This window comes from Monodon monoceros, unplaced genomic scaffold, assembly GCF_005190385.1.
Source record: "Monodon monoceros isolate NGI ecotype Baffin Bay Population unplaced genomic scaffold, NGI_Narwhal_1 Super_Scaffold_11, whole genome shotgun sequence".
In the NCBI taxonomy this organism is placed as follows: Eukaryota; Metazoa; Chordata; class Mammalia; order Artiodactyla; family Monodontidae; genus Monodon; species Monodon monoceros.
In genome coordinates, this window is record NW_021703767.1 from 125,466,036 (window position 1) to 125,481,785 (window position 15,750).

At 40.1% G+C, this 15,750-nt stretch overlaps 2 protein-coding genes across 5 annotated transcripts in view; both read right to left on the reverse strand.

The window, feature by feature from the left end:
* NCK1 (NCK adaptor protein 1) overlaps positions 1 to 7,524 on the reverse strand; it is an 83,275-nt gene extending 75,751 nt beyond the window's left edge. Inside the window, exon 1 of one of the 4 annotated variants that reach the window (XM_029215516.1) lies at positions 7,012 to 7,379. The gene's annotated coding sequence lies outside the window, so the exon portion shown is untranslated. The other 3 variants (XM_029215517.1, XM_029215514.1, XM_029215515.1) reach the window with 3 other exon arrangements.
* Positions 7,525 to 13,049: 5,525 nt separating this feature from the next.
* The window catches only part of SLC35G2 (solute carrier family 35 member G2), a 32,056-nt gene continuing 29,355 nt past the window's right edge, over positions 13,050 to 15,750 (reverse strand). Inside the window, exon 2 of the mRNA XM_029214774.1 lies at positions 13,050 to 14,476. Coding sequence (XP_029070607.1) covers positions 13,220 to 14,458 — 1,239 coding nt within the window. The 5' untranslated portion in view covers positions 14,459 to 14,476 and the 3' untranslated portion in view covers positions 13,050 to 13,219. The remainder of the gene's footprint in view (positions 14,477 to 15,750) is intronic.

Sequence of the window (15,750 nt, forward strand, 5' to 3'; positions counted from 1 at the left end):
GGGCCAGATAGTAAATGTTTTAGTCTTTACGGGCCACACAGTCTCTGCCACATACTATTTTTTTACAACCCTTTAAAAATGTAAAATCATTCTGATTGGTTGGTTACTCCACTCTGAACTAGGGCTCACCAGATATAATTAAAGATCTGCATACCCTACCAAAAGTAGGGGAATGAGAAATCCAATCCCTCAAACCAAAAAAATTGGTGGCCAAACTTTCAGACCTCAAGCAGATTTGAGTTTTCCTTCATGTACCCGACCCAAGAGGAAAACACCTCCTGCACATCAATCAGGGTTTTCTCAAAAAATGGCTCACTTGGGCCACCATGAAATGAAATTCAAAGTCTTCAAGTCCCCATCAATTCAGACTTTCACTCACTAGATAACATCCAAGGATTGATTACTGACACCTGAAGTAAGCCTCCAACATAAAAGCTAGAGGCCAATTTAGAAGGAACAGAGGCTGCAAAAAAATAAAAAAGTTAAAAAAAAAGCTATTTATAGCCTCAGAAATTAGAGAAGACAATGCATCCATGACAGAAGCACAAAATGCTCTCTATAAAAGAGAATCTTTAAGAGAACAAAAAGAACTCTTGGGAAATCAAAATCTTCACAGCAAAAAATGAAAAATTCAACAGAAGGCTTAGGAAATAAAGTGAAGAAAGCCTCCCTTATAAAACAGGGCCAAAAGACTAGGAGGTGAAAAGAGAAAAAGGGAGTATCAGAGGACTAGTCTAAGAGATTCAAACAAAGAACAGAAGTTTCACAGAGAGAGATACAAAAGGGAGGAGACTAAACCACTGTAATGGACTGAACTGTGTCCCCTCAAAATTTATATGTTGAAGCCCTAGCCCCCAGTGTGACGGTATTTGGAGATACAGCCTTCAGGAGGTAGTTATGGTTAAATGAGGTCATAAGGGTGGGGCCCTAATCCAACAGGATTGGTATCCTCAAAACAAGAGGAGGAAAGATACAGTTCTCTCCATGGAAGGCCTTGTAAGGACACACTGAGAAGGCAGCTGTCTACAAGCCAAGAAGAGAACTCATCCGAAACCAACCCGGACAGTACCTTGATCTTGGACTTCTAGCCTCCAGAACTGTGAGAAAATTAGTATCTGTTCTTTAAACCACACAGTCTACGGTATTTTGTTATGGCAGCCCTAGCAGATTAATCCAACCATCAATGAAAAAAATTCAAGAAAATTTCCCAGAACTGATGAACATAATTTGGCAGATTTGGAAGGCACAACGAATAATATCTAAGGAAACACACAAAAATAGATGTATGCCAAGTCACACCCTCATGAAATTCACAAAATTCCAGAAAGGCAAAAAACAGGATCAGGAATCAGAATGTCTTCAGAATTCTTAAATGGGCCACAAGCTAGAAAACAATGGAGAGATGCCTTCAGAATTCAGAAGGGAAATTATTTCCAACCTACAACTCCTTACCCAACCAACCAAATCAGTGGGAAGACCAAAAATAAATAAATAAATAAAGGGGGTTTTTATTAACGCAGATCTCAACTTTTCACAGTAATCTACTGTGCGATATACCCCATCAAAAGAAGGGGTCAAAACAATAAAAAAATAAAAAAGAATTACATGATTCACAGGAAACAAGAGAGTTAAGGCAAAGGGAATCACTAGCTTTATGGTAAAGGGAGAAATCCCAGGAAACTACTATGGACCAGCCAGAGAACTAGTTCAATCAGGTTCAAAAACTGGTAGAAAGGGACTTCCCTGGTAGTGCAGTGGTTAAGAATCCGCCTGCCAATGCAGGGGACACGGGTTCGAGCCCTGGTCCGGGAAGATCCCATATGCCGCAGAGCAACTAAGCCCGTGCACCACAACTACTGAGCCTGCGCTCTACAGCCCGCGTGCCACAACTACTGAGTCCACATGCTGCAACTACTGAAGCCCACATACCTAGAGCCAGCGCTCCGCAAAGAGAAGCCACCACAATGAGAAGCCGCGCACCACAATGAAGAGTAGCTTGCTACAACTAGAGAAAGCATGCACACAGCAATGAAGACCCAATGCAGCCAAAAAGTTGAAAAAATTAAAAAAAAAAAAAAACTGGTAGACAAAAACAGAGCAATTCTACTCCCATGTATATATACTCAAAAGAAATGAGGGTGTATGTCCACTAAAAGACTTGTAAGTAAATGTTCATAGCTGCTTTATTCACAACAGCTAAAAAAAATGAAGTATATCAAACATCCATTAATGGTGAATTTTTTTTTAATGTATATATTCATCCAACAAGATACTGCCATCAGTGAAAAAGACCAACTACTGCTGTACCCAACATCATGGGTGAGTCTCACAAACACAATGTTAAGTAAAAGCAGCCATTCACAAAAGTATATACTGTATGGTTCCACTTATATTAAGTTCAAGAACAGGCAAAAGTAACCTATGGTGATATAGGTCAAAATGGTGATTACTTTGCGGGGGTGGGGGGCGGGGGAGATACAGATTTGGGAGGACCCATGAGAGACCCTTCTGGAGCACTAGGAATGTTCTATACCTTGATCTGGGTAATGGGCCTATGTCTACAACTGGAAAAATTCATTAGGGATACACTGAAATTTGGCCACTTTGCAATTTTAAAAAACATAATGATACTTTCTCTAAACAAGTTTTTAAAGAAATTAATGGAACATTCAACTGGATCCCACAACAGGAATTAATCAAAAGGGAAATTTTCTAAGGTCTTATACACAAAGATCTTTATTTCAAAGTTATTTACAATAGGAAAACAACTGGAAATAACAATAAATGAGTGTCATGTAAATTCTGGATTTCTCTGCTGTGGAACAGAAATTATTATTCGGTGTCTTTCTGTTACTAGCAGCCAAACTTAATACTTATTAACCCAAAAAAGCCATCTGCCAGAGGGAAGAGCATGTTCATAGGCTCCAAGGCAAAAAAGAGCTTGGCTATTCAAGGCCCAAAGAGTAGCCTAAAGGAAAAAGATAATGCCAAGAAATGCAGCTAGAAGCTGGCAAAAGCCAAATCATGGAAGGCTTTATAGGGCTTTCTAAGAATATGTAAAAAAAAATGTAAAAAAACATACAAAAACTAATGTATTTGGGTTGGCCACAAAGTTCATTCGGGTTTTTCCAAACTTTTTGGCCAACCCAAAATCTGACTTCCTAGGGCAGCAAAAATTCGGGGTTGGGGGGGGGGGTGGGGGGGGAGGTTTTACAGGAAGTATTCTAAATGTTTCTAAAAATAAAAATGTTGCTTAAAAACATACAGTATCTGGAAGTGATCAAGTATTTCCAAAAACCTTTCCAGTGCCTTGTTTAATTAATAAAATGTTTCTACAATATAGCTGGAATACTCAAAAAATACAATGAACATTAAATTCTTTGTTATATTTATTATTTGAATTGATCTAAATGCAACATGATTTTGAAGCATGCATGTACTGAAAGTTTGGGAAGGTTAATTATTAAAAAAAAAAAAAAAAAAAAAAAAAAAACCTTTTCAATGCACCCGTTTTTTAAAAGATCTCTCCAAGCCATACTCTCACTGCTTTATTCAACTGGTCTGTTTGAACAAAAGCAGAAATTATTCATACCATACTTACCCAATTCAGCACTCCTCAGGTACAATTTCAGGAAAAAAGAACAAGAGAAACAGTGTTTCCACAGTTTATTTTAGCAGATAATTATTTAAACAAATAAGAATAAGCCATTATAAACAACCAAACAATAAAAGAAAAATAGCTTCTAATTTTTCTAATTTGTTTCAGGCCAAAAAAGTAAAGCATACCCTCCAGAGATATTTCACCTGATAGTTTTCTGTGCTGTCTTATACCATTCAACTCTTGATACATCAATGTAACAAAAATACCAAGGAAACCCTATGCTGCTGGTATTAACAGAAACTTTAAAGTTAAGAGGGAAAAAAACGTGAAGAACAAATATATAAAAGCTCTCTAACTCCCCAAATGGAACAAATGGTTTACAGAATGTTTTGCTCAATAAGCAGATTGCTCAATAATCTGGTTCTTGACAGATGAACAAAATGAAAAAATAGCAAAATGTAAAAGTGTTACTGTTCTATCAAAAAGAGAAAAAGGGGCTTCCCTGGTGGCACAGTGGTTGAGAGTCCGCCTGCCGATGCAGGGGACACGGGTTCGTGCCCCGGTCCGGGAAGATCCCACATGCGGCAGAGCGGCTGGGCCCGTGAGCCATGGCCGCTGAGCCTGCGCGTTCGAAGCCTGTGCTCCGCAGCGGGAGAGGCCGAGGCCATGGCAGTGAGAGGCCCGCGTACCTCAAAAAAAAAAAAAAAAAAAAAAAGAGAAAAAGAACATTTAGTTAGGTCAATAAACTTAGTCACCTAATAAGTCATTGTTCACATCTACTTTCAAGGCTCCCAAAGATTCAAGTCTCTTTTATCAAGAGAATCAAACAAACTAAAATCCAACAGTGAAACTTCTAAGAGATTCATTTTTAGTGAGTCAGGACTCAACAGTGGACATGACAGTATTATTTTTGTTAAAGCTGTTAATACATCCAACAAGCTAGAAGTCTCTATGTAGACTTTAAATCACTGTTTCAATGATTCAAACAATGCAAGTCATGAAGGTTCCCCTGCCCTCATACAGAAGTTTTGAATCTGTATCAGAAGGCATTAATACACAAAATGCAAAGTAATGTGAAGCAAACAATACAAAATGACATTGCAAGAGATGAAAAGAAGTATAGTTTCATATAGAATACACATTTTTTTTTTTTTAATATACACAGCTTGAGTTAGGAAGTCAAGCAGGAAATCAAGGTTTGAGTCTCAGCTCTGCCACCATCACTAGGTGAATTTTAGTGCAGTTAGTCTGTATGGATTACGTTTTCCCTATCTATAAAACAGATGGTTGGATTCCAACGTTCCTACAATATTGTTCCATAGTATTATGATACAAGTCCACATAAGATTAAAAACCAAAGGAATGATAAAACAGTAAGGGCAGTGCGTTCAAAGGAAAGCAACAACACAGAGAACAGAAAGATCTGGAAGGTTGCACTAAAGGACCAAAAATGAAACTTCAACAAAATTTGCCTTCATTTGCCACTTAATTTAAGGAGGAAAATTCCTTTTAAAGAACGCAGGCTATAAGTAGGCAAAGTCTCAACAGATACCAAGGTAGAAAAATACAAAGTCTAAATGAGAACAAGAGATTGGGTTGGTTAGGGTGGACAGCTCCTATAGAGAATTAGTGCCATCATTAGAAAAAACAGGTTTTGAGCAGATTGTTAGAAGGCTGGGAATTCTGAACTATACTCTGTAAATAACAGGGAACTATTGCTGGTTTAACAGTGAGGGCGTTGGAAGCATTATTTTAAGAACAGGCAGAAGGCAGAACATACTGAGTAGGGAGAAAAGACAGGCAGAAAACCCAGTTAAAAGCTAGTGGGAAGGAACAGATACCTGAAAGAAATTTCAGAAAATGGTTAACAAAAATTGGTCAGTGTTAAGTTATGTGGATAGAGGAAGTCAAAGATAAAACCAAGGTTTATGTCTGGGTAATTTAAGGCATGATAAAATCACCAAAACACAGTCAGCATATGGAATCAGTTTTGAAGGGAAGACTATAAATTCTATCTTTCAAATAAAGTGAGCATCCAAATAGAATTGTTGCCTTATTAAATAATCTTTAAATGTCATTTGTGGCCCTGTCAGCTGTCTTCCTAAAACAGCACAGCAAAGTATTCACGGAGAATTTGTTAAATGCTTAGTAATTTCAAGAGTTTCCTCTAATTCTACTTATTGACCAAATAACTAAATAATCATTTAGTCTTCTGGTGTAGGTAGACAACATTTGGTATTTTTCCATATTATAAAGGTGAGTAAATTGTAAAAATTATTAATTAAACTATAAGAGGGAAAAAATGGACTGCAACTGTATTTATCAATTCTTCCTGACATGTGATTTATAACAATAATCACATCAAATCTACCTTGAGTTTTGGCAGGAAAGTTCTCAAAGGTTCAAAAGAAAAATGAACCCAGTGGCATAAAGCATCATTCAATATCTAACAAAATGTTCGAAGCTTTATTTACATGGACCTGAAAGCACTGGTAACATCTGGACTAAAGATAATACTTAGAAAAGTAGAGCAAACAATTTAAAATTTAATACATGAACAAGCACAGCTGAGAAATCTTGAACATTCTGCAAACTGTTCACAGATGACAATTTTCCAAAGAAGAAAATCCCAAAGTTTGTGATCAAGATGAAATAAAACTAATATTAATCAACCAATGCATAGTTCTTGAGTTTCTATCAAACTTTGAATGGGATGCCTGTTTAAGAGCCGACCCCATTGACTCTGTGAACTCGCTGAAGGTTGAGACTTTAGGCACAGTGCTTTCCAAGTGCTTAATAAATTGTATAGTTGGTCTTTCATAAATCTACCAAAGTAAGATTTTTAACAATGAATACCTCTTGCAACACTTACCCGTTCTGACCGGACACTGAGTGAGCTTCTTTGCTCACCACCCAAGATGGGGTTAGAAATTTCTCCTTAACCTTATTCTTTCATAACTCCCATGGTTTATCACCAAATCTAACGGGGTAGAATTATTTTTAGGTGACTAGTTCATTCGTTCGACACTAATTAGGCGTCTATAATGTCAGAGTTCTCAGTCCCGAACAAAATCCAGCTTCCCGAGCCTCTTACGGCAAATTTAACTTTCATGGACACACATAAGAAAGGTTACAAAACAACTATCGAGATACATTTTCTTTTCTTACCGGATATATTACAACTCAAGTCAAAAGCTCACAGCCCAAGCAACTCGCGTACGAATCTACAGCAGGTCCATAAGATTAAAATAACCCAGCTTTCCCGAGGAGGAGGGAAACGGCTGGGGGTGGGAGGAGGGGAGGGAGGCGCATCCCGAAGACGTCCACCCTCCTCAAGGGGAACGGCTCCCTCCCCCTCCTCGCGGGCTGGAGGTGAGCGCGCCCCTTTCCCTCCACTACCACGTCCCTACCTTCGCGGCCTCCGACTGCGCCACAACAGCCAACAGGACTTTTGGGGAGAAAAAGAAACGGGGAAGGGCGCGCGCCTCACACTCGATCTCCCAGCCTCGCTCACCCCGACCCGACGTTCCGGGGATGGACCGGGAGGCCGCGGGGCCGCGCCGCCCGGGGCAGTGGCCGGAGGGTCGCGCGGAGCTCCGAGGTAAACGCCCAGGCCCGGCCGAGCGGCCTCCCCGCCCCCTCCGGCTCAGCTCCGGGCCGGCAGACGGCGCCCCGGGGGCTAACTTCGCCGGGGAAGAGGAAGCACCGTGGCAAGTAACAGGCTCTGTGGATTCCCGGAGCAAGGAAAGGCTGTTCTGTGCGTCTGCCTGCCGGTACAACCGTCTCACCTCCCTTCTGCCGAGCCCGGGTGGCCAGCTCACCTGAGGAGGGAACCGGGACGCCGCCGCGGCCGCCGCGATGGCCGTTACGGCACGAGGCCTCCGCTCAGCCGCCGCGTAGCTCTGAGGAGAGGGGCGGGGCGCGCGTGTCGAGAGGGCGGGGCTGCAGCGCCGAATGGTTGCGAGGCCGTGGGCGGATCCGCGCGGGCAGGAAACCCCCTCCCTGCCCAATCCGATAGGCTCAGTCTCCCCTTCCACTGACGCGACAGCCGTCTGCGCCGCGCTGGGATTGGGCGAGCCCCCTTGTCAATCAAGCGCTGTGCTGGGTGTGGAGCGAGCTGAGGCGGCTCCGCGGAGAGGGAGTGAGAACGCAAGAAGCTCCCTGCTTGACTCTGAGTCTTGTTGCTTTTGTCTCCCCGGCTGTTCTGGCTTATTACTCTGGGCCTTCCTCCTCAGCGCCACAGGAGATTCTACGGCAGAAATGACTGCTTCCCGAGTTCAACCCCGACTGCTCTGGGAGCTTCTTTCTGGTTTCTGCACCAGAAGGTCTTGCCAGCGGAAGGTTCTTAGGGGCGGGGAGCGAAAAAGAAAAAACAAACAAAAAGGCCTGGAAATGGGGACCTGAGAGAAAAATGTAAGACATATGCTTAATTTGAGCCGCAAACCGAAATAAGCTGAGTCTGAGGGCCTTCAAAGTACCCTGGTTTTTGGGTAGCTTCCCGTCTTGGCTGCGGTAGCCTTGCTGTGAGGGGGACAGTGACCTTGGGTGCCGGGTCTGCCCATTCTTAGCGGCCCAGCCCCAGCCGTCAATAAGTTGGTTCTCTTGAGACCCCCGCTGCAACCCCCAATCACCTGCCTCGTTTCTTCCCAGACATCTCTGGGGCTCTGCTTAGGCGATGCCCCCTTAGGGAAGCCTGCTGGGGTGCACAGGTATTTTCCCCATCCTGCTGTTGAAAGGGCCTGTCCATACCCCTACCTGATTGTAAACTCAATTAAGTCAGGAACCATGTCAGTATTCAGTTTTCCCCAGTGCCTAGCACGTGGTAGATCGTCAGTAAATATTGTTTAAAGCATGAATACATCTTCCATTCCCATTTTAAATCCTGGTCCTGACTGTAAATTCCAAAAGTTTATGCTTTTCTGTATTTAACTTCAAAATTATTCGTTTGGGTCCTGATAGAGGAATGTGGTTCTCTTGCCATATATAGGATCACAAGGTCAAGCACAAATCACCCATGGTCCCTTCCTGGCCTCAAGTTGACTGGGGCAAATGGATCACGAAATTCTGGGCAAGTACTCTGTCTATATCCCATAATTAGCATCTAAAGTCAATAATATTAAGTGAATTTTGGATTTATTCTGAGGGTCTAAATACCTGTGTATATTTTATCATGGCTGATGTGGACTGAATTGTGTTCCTTCTCAAAATTCATATGTTGAAGCCCTAACCCCCCAGTGTGACTGTATTTGGAGATAGGGCCTTTGAAAGGTAGTTAAGGTTAACTGAGGTGATAAGAGTGGGGCCCTAATCCTGTAGGATTAGTGTCTTTATAAGAAGAGGCAGTAGGAAGAGACAGCAGAGAGATTGCTTTCTGTCTTCACAACAAGAAGACACAGTGAGAAGACAGCCATGTGCAAACAAGGAAGAGAGCTCTCACAAGAAACTAACCATACTGGCACCCAGATGTCGGACTTCTACTAGTCTCCAAAACTGTGAGAAATTAAATTGTTGTTTAAGCCACAGTCTGTGGCATTTTGTTATAGCAGCCCAAGCTGTCTAATACAATAGTTTTATTTGTTGATACATTTTATAAAGTTTATGGATTGAGATATTATTACATTCATTTTTGAAACTATATAAACCATTGTCCAGAGGTTGAAACTATTTCTCCAAAATCACGTGGCAAACTGTTAGCTACACCTGGCTCAATTCAATTCTAGTTACATGTGATGGGATTAGGGAGTGTGAATACAAATATAACAGGTAAAATATTCCTTGCCATCAGGTAGCTTATATCACTGCCTTAAGTGGAGAAATTAAACCCAGAAAAAATATGCTGAAGTCATAAGTTTAGATTTTATTTTTTATGGGAATATGTATTTTGAATGGGCCAATTATCTGAACAGACCCTTTGTGAGATTTTGATCCAGATCTATTGACTACTGTGTGCCATCTATTTAAGCAGTAGAAGAAGTAAGGGAGAGAGCTTTTTCATAAAAGGATTTTAGTTCCCTGTAAATATGTGTTTTTCTTTTAATCTTCCTTTAAAATTCCCTCATCACCCTTTCTTACCAGGAACTCTTAAAAAAAAAAAAAAAAGAAAGAAAGAAAGAGAAACTAAAAAGATATAAGAAAAAGAGAAGGAATTGAAGAAGAAAAATAAGGAAACAGCAATGAGAGAGGAAAGCATTGGGTGGAAGGGTAGATAGACAGAAAGTCATATATTGCAGTATGGTGTACTTAGAAGAATGGAGTCCATGTTCGTAAGGGGTGGGAGTTGTCCCAGAGACCTCCTTTCACACAGTCTGTCTCCCCAACTTCCAAATGTAAACATGCGCTTGGCTTCTTCTTTCTCTCTTTTAAAAGCAGAACTCAAACCAAAAATAGGAATCAACCCTGCTTATCCGTTATGAGTGGACTAGGAACTAGCCAGGATCAGGCAACAACATTTAGGTCAAAACTTATGACCTAAGGACTAGAAATGGGGCCTCAGATACGGGTAGCTAATCTGTCTAGGATAAAAACATGTAGACAGTTCACTTCATTCATTCCAAAGGAAAGAATCTGGGAAGAAAAGGAAAGGAAAAATGAGCCTCCATGTCTTAAGACCTTTCCCAGGAAACTATGGAGGGCTTATTGTTGGAAATGCTTAGAACTTCCCTGGTGGCACAGTGATTAAGAATCTGCCTGCCAATGCAGGGGACACAGGTTCGAGCCCAGGTCCAGGAAGATCCCACGTGCCGCGGAGCAACTAAGCCCACGCACCACAACTACTGAGCTTGCGCTCTAGAGCCCGCGAGCCACAACTACTGAAGCCCGCACGCCTAGAGCCTGTGCTCCGCAACAGGAGAAGCCACCGCAATGAGAAGCCCACACACCGCAAGGAAGAGTAGCCCGCACTCGCGGCAACTAGAGAAAGCCTGTGCGCAGCAACGAAGGCCCAACGCATCCAAAAATAAAATTTTAAAAAGAGAGAGAATGATCTGGTTTAGCATCACTGTAAGGACTATTTAGGACAAAAAAAAACCTATCTACTAATCAGTAAGAAGAAAGTAATCACAGGCTTGACTGTGAAGTATAGAAATTAGTGGACCCTGGTAACTAAATTCAATTTCTATACTGAGTAATGTTAGTCTTCTATGGTAATTAATTCAACAAAAATTGATTGAGTCCACTCTGTGGTAAGCAGTACAATAGATACCAGAGACCTAAAAATCAGTCCTCAACTTAAAGGAGCTCCATTCAATGTCAGAGAATTAGATTTAAACAGGTACTTATTTGTATAGTAAATACAGCAATAGATATGTACAGGGGGACATTAGTCCACAGGGGGAGGGGTGTGTGTGGTCAAGCTAGTCAGGCAAGTAAGTAGGCAAAGAAGACAGGGTCCTTCCACATAGAGGGGCCTGCGTTTAAAAAAAAAGGTATTACACAATAGTAGAATATTGCTAGAGCAGAAGATGACTAAAAGTGTAAACAAGAGTGGGTTATGCAAGTGAAGGGCCTTAGACTTTATCCTATAGGCAATGAGAAGCCATCAAAGGGTTTTCTTACAGCACTTTAAACTCATTCTGTTGTTTTCTGGTCTCTACTCTTTCTGATAAGAAGCCAGCTGTAATTCTTATCATTGTTTTCCTGTGTGCCATATATCTTTTCCTCTGGCTGCTTTTAAGATTTTGTTTATCAGTAGTTACACTATGTTTCCAGGTGTGATTTTCTTTGTATTTATGATGCTGGGGGTTCACTTATTTCCCTGGATCTGCAAATTGCTGGTTGTATCTTTTTACCCAATTTGGAAGACTTTTGGCCAGTATTTCTTCAAATCTTTTTTTATGCCCCATTCTCTCTCTTCTTCTGTGACTACACTTACACTTATACTAGACTTCTTACTCCTTAGTACAGGTCATTCCAGGCTCTGTTCATTTTTTTTTCAAATCTTTTTGTTTCTGTGCTTCAGTTTGGGTACTTTCTATTGAGAGCCAGTAATTCCTGAAAAATCTGAATGTTAACATTTTCCAAAAGTACAAACACCCTACAAATGACTTTGGGTTCCTTTTGGGGTATCTTTGAAGGCATATTAGGAGAACAGAAATCACAAGATATTACAACAGAGAACATAGTATTGGGTGTTGATGGACTGGAAAAGCAAAAAGGAAACACTGAAGCAGCCCAGATATGATAACTACAGAGAGCAGCTAGAACCCCTAGGAGTAGTGAAAAAGAGGAATCAAGGTTGGATCATCAGGTCTCAGGAGCTCAGAGGAATGACTTGCTGACCTGTAGCTTATACCCCTGGGAGGATGCTGTGCAACTGGTCCTGCTGCTACTGAGAGGGAGATGATGAGGCTGGGTAGCGGGTGGAGGAGTGCCAAAAGAAGCTTAAGGCTGAGATCAATTGCTGCTTCTGGACCAAAGGGCTCTTGCTTATTGCGGGGGTAAAAATGACAGAAACTGCAAGCAAACAGAAAGGAGGAAGTCCTTTATCCTCTCTGTTTTACAGTCTCCCTCTAATGCCCTTTTTTGGTGGAACCTAGTGAGACCAGCTGGCATAGGAAAAATGTAGTTTGCAGGGTCTGAGTCATAGCATCACAGAGGAGAGTTATAGATGGGTGTATTTGAAGTTAAGATAGCTCAATAACGATAGCTTAATAAGCAATACCATATCAACATTTGTTTGTGCTAAATTAGTAAAAAATTCCCAAATCTATGTGGTTTTACAGACTTTTAAGCTCTTCTGAAAAGAATCTCAGGACACAAAGTTTTCAGTTTTCTGCTGTACTATGATTACTGTTAGTGTCTTTTTCAGGGGTAAGGAGTACCTTTACTGCAGCTCACACATATACTTACTACATAAACAAGGGCAGGTTTGGAAGAGATCTGCATAACTGAGGATGAGTAGACCCTCCCCCAACATTCTATCTCCCACCATAAGGCACAAAATGGCATAGACTAAGTAGAGCTGGCAGGAATCCAAGCTTTTCCCTCCCTCCATTTACTCTGCATTGCCTAATGTGGCCTCAGCAAGGGGAAGACCAATTTCTTCTAAGGTAGGACAACCACCACTGCCAGTGAAAAACCAGCTCCTTTCCTTCGTTCCCTCTTTCTTGCCTCAACTCACTCAAGCTACTCTACCAAGCCCAATCACCTCTAGTTTTCTAATGCAAATAGGTGACAAAACAGGGCTTGGTATTCAGCATTTCACCTTATAGATTTTTGAATATCGAAGGATTTTTGTTGAACATTTATAGAACATTGGGCATGAACATTTTACTAATTTTTGAACTTCAGGACCACAGAATTTCCATCTGAAAGGAGTCATTTCTTCAAGTCTTATGTTCTTTAGTGATAAAAGTTAACATTCTCTACCCTTTTATTATTTATAATAAATAATCATTTTTATAATAAAAATTGCCTGTTATTATTAACAGCAAAGAGACCAGATTCATGATATTCCACATAATTTAGTATATGTTTTTAATTTATTAGACTAGAATAAATTTTTCCCCGTCTGCATATATTAATTATATAGCACTCTGTCAGTTATACAACACATTTCTAGATGAACATTAAAATGTCTGTGTACCTATTAATAACTGAACATTAACAATAATCAGGTATTCACTTAATGGGAGAGTCTAGTATTTCCTGATAATCCTGCCTTCTTAAATTCCTCCAGTAAAGTTTATAGCCAGCAAGGACAAAAACACTAATCATAATGATTACCCCTCCAAAGACATCATAGACACTAGGAAATATATGTAACACTAGGAGCTGCAACACCATGGCTACCACAATCTCCAGATGTTGCACGGTGCTGACCAAAGCTGGATGGAATTTGTCCAAGGCATAATAAACTCCTAAGAAGGCTGCAGTAGAACAAATGCATATAGCAATGAGATAACTCCAGGTTTCTCCATCTAATGGGATGATGGGTTCTTGAAGAACGAACATAGTAGATACTCCCCAGACTGTCCCAGTCCAACCAAAGGTAAACAGTGCAGTCCACATGCTGATCTTCTCCTTAATGGATCTGTATACTATCATGGAAAGAGCAGTGGTCAGTCCAGCCATCACGGTCATAGTGTACCCAAAGGCTTCTTTCCAGGCGTTTAACAAAGAATTATCTTCATCAACAATGTTGGGGATCATGACAAGACAAACACCTAAGATGCTGCAAACAACTGTAGCCGTGTCAACATAAGCCATTTTCTCATCTACAAGTAAAAAAGCCAAAATGGCACTGAAGACTGTGGTTGTGGCTCTCCACATAGTGGTCCCATTGCTGGGAGGAACTATTGAAAATGATGTATAAGCACAGGTGATAGAGATGACATTGCATACACCATAAAAGAAGAGTCGCAATCTGTATCCACTGGGTCCAAAGGGGGCTTCCTGGTAGTAACACACAACTAACACAGATAAGACCTGCAAAACAGAACGGATAAAAATCAGTTCTAGAGATGGAACTTTGGAACGATCAGAAACAAGCCTAGTGATAAGAGCTACACATCCATGAGCCAAAGCAGATCCAAACAGCACTATCCACATTTTTCTGGATTGAAAAATATTTTTTTCTGCAAAACTTTGGAATTGTCCAATCTCATTGGTCATTGGGTCTTCTGTTGGTGGATGTTGAGTATCCATGGTTCCAAAGAAAGTTCTTCCTTTTCTTTTCATTTCACTCAGCAGGCCTTTCTTTGGATTTTCTTCCATAAAATTTCCATAGTCTTCATTGATTTCTTCATATCCATCATCCCCAGGCTGAGGATAATGAGAAGTATATTTCACCATCACCGTGTTTGGGTGTATTTTCACCCGTTTTTTAACTGGATATTTTTTGGAGGGAGAAGTATCCATTTCTTCAGGCAATCAATTCTATTTAAGAGGGAAAAAAAAAGACAAATGTACATATTCATCACTTGAAATATAGTTTTAATTTCTATTATAATCATATGTACCAATTCAGTAACAGATAGTAGAGGTTGTAACAGGAGGTTTTTTTTAAAAAGTAATAGGAAGAGATGATCTGGCAATATGCCTTATCAGATGTATGAAGCCCAATGAAATTGTCTACCCTTTTTTCACTCTCATCTTAAGTCTGCCCCTATGTCTCATTCTGATTTTTCTTTGTCTCATTAAGCTGTATTTTCTTTACATCACAAACAACTGATATTTTTCCATTTGTTCATTCCTCCCTCTCTACGCATCCAATAAGATAAACACAGAAAAATAAACGACAACATAGATCAAACCTTTCCTTCTCATTGTGTCCATTTGTCTGTATTATAAATTATAATGATTAAGTCCAAATTCTTTTGTATAATCACTTCTGTATGATACCCAAACTAGTCTTATATTACAAATTATAGTGATTTTTTAAAATGTTTATTCTGGCTTCCCATACACTTTCAGATATATGGGATGCACTGAAATTAGAAAATAAATAAAATGGATTTCGTGACATTCATGCATTTTTGCTATATACAGCTTTTCTGATGAGCAACTGGGCAATATGTTTAAGATTTTAACTAAAACTACCCTTTAATTCAGCAATATCACATCTAAGATTTTACCCTAAAGAGATGATCACAAGATGCATTTTACCTTATGTTTTTTTTTAAAAAAAAGGAAAAAATAAGAGTACATATTTATATTTGTTTATATAATATAAAAAGTATAACAAATGAATTATGGAAAGAGACAAAGGAAGCTAATAATCATTGGGGTGGGACAGGAAACAAGAATAGAAGGAAACATTTTTACTGTATACTTTTTACTATATTTTTTGAATCATGATAATTGTTTAAAATTAAATTACAAACTAAAAGAAAAGTTCATCTGTTACTGAGAAAAAGAGAGCATACAAAAAGGTGGGGAAAATGTATGAATAGGAGAGTTCATTGTAGCTTACCAGAATGACCCTGGATACTATGCTATGCAGCCATTAAAAATGACAATGCGGATCTTTACTGACATAGAAGGATGTCCATGACATATAAAGGATTTGCCATAGTGCTGGCATATAGTAAACTCTCAATGAATATTAATAAATGCAGCTTCCTTTCACCTATAATTAACTCTTTTGAAACACTGGGTGTCTTCTACAATGTTATTCTTTCTTTGAGACCTGTATTTGTTCACTTAGTTCT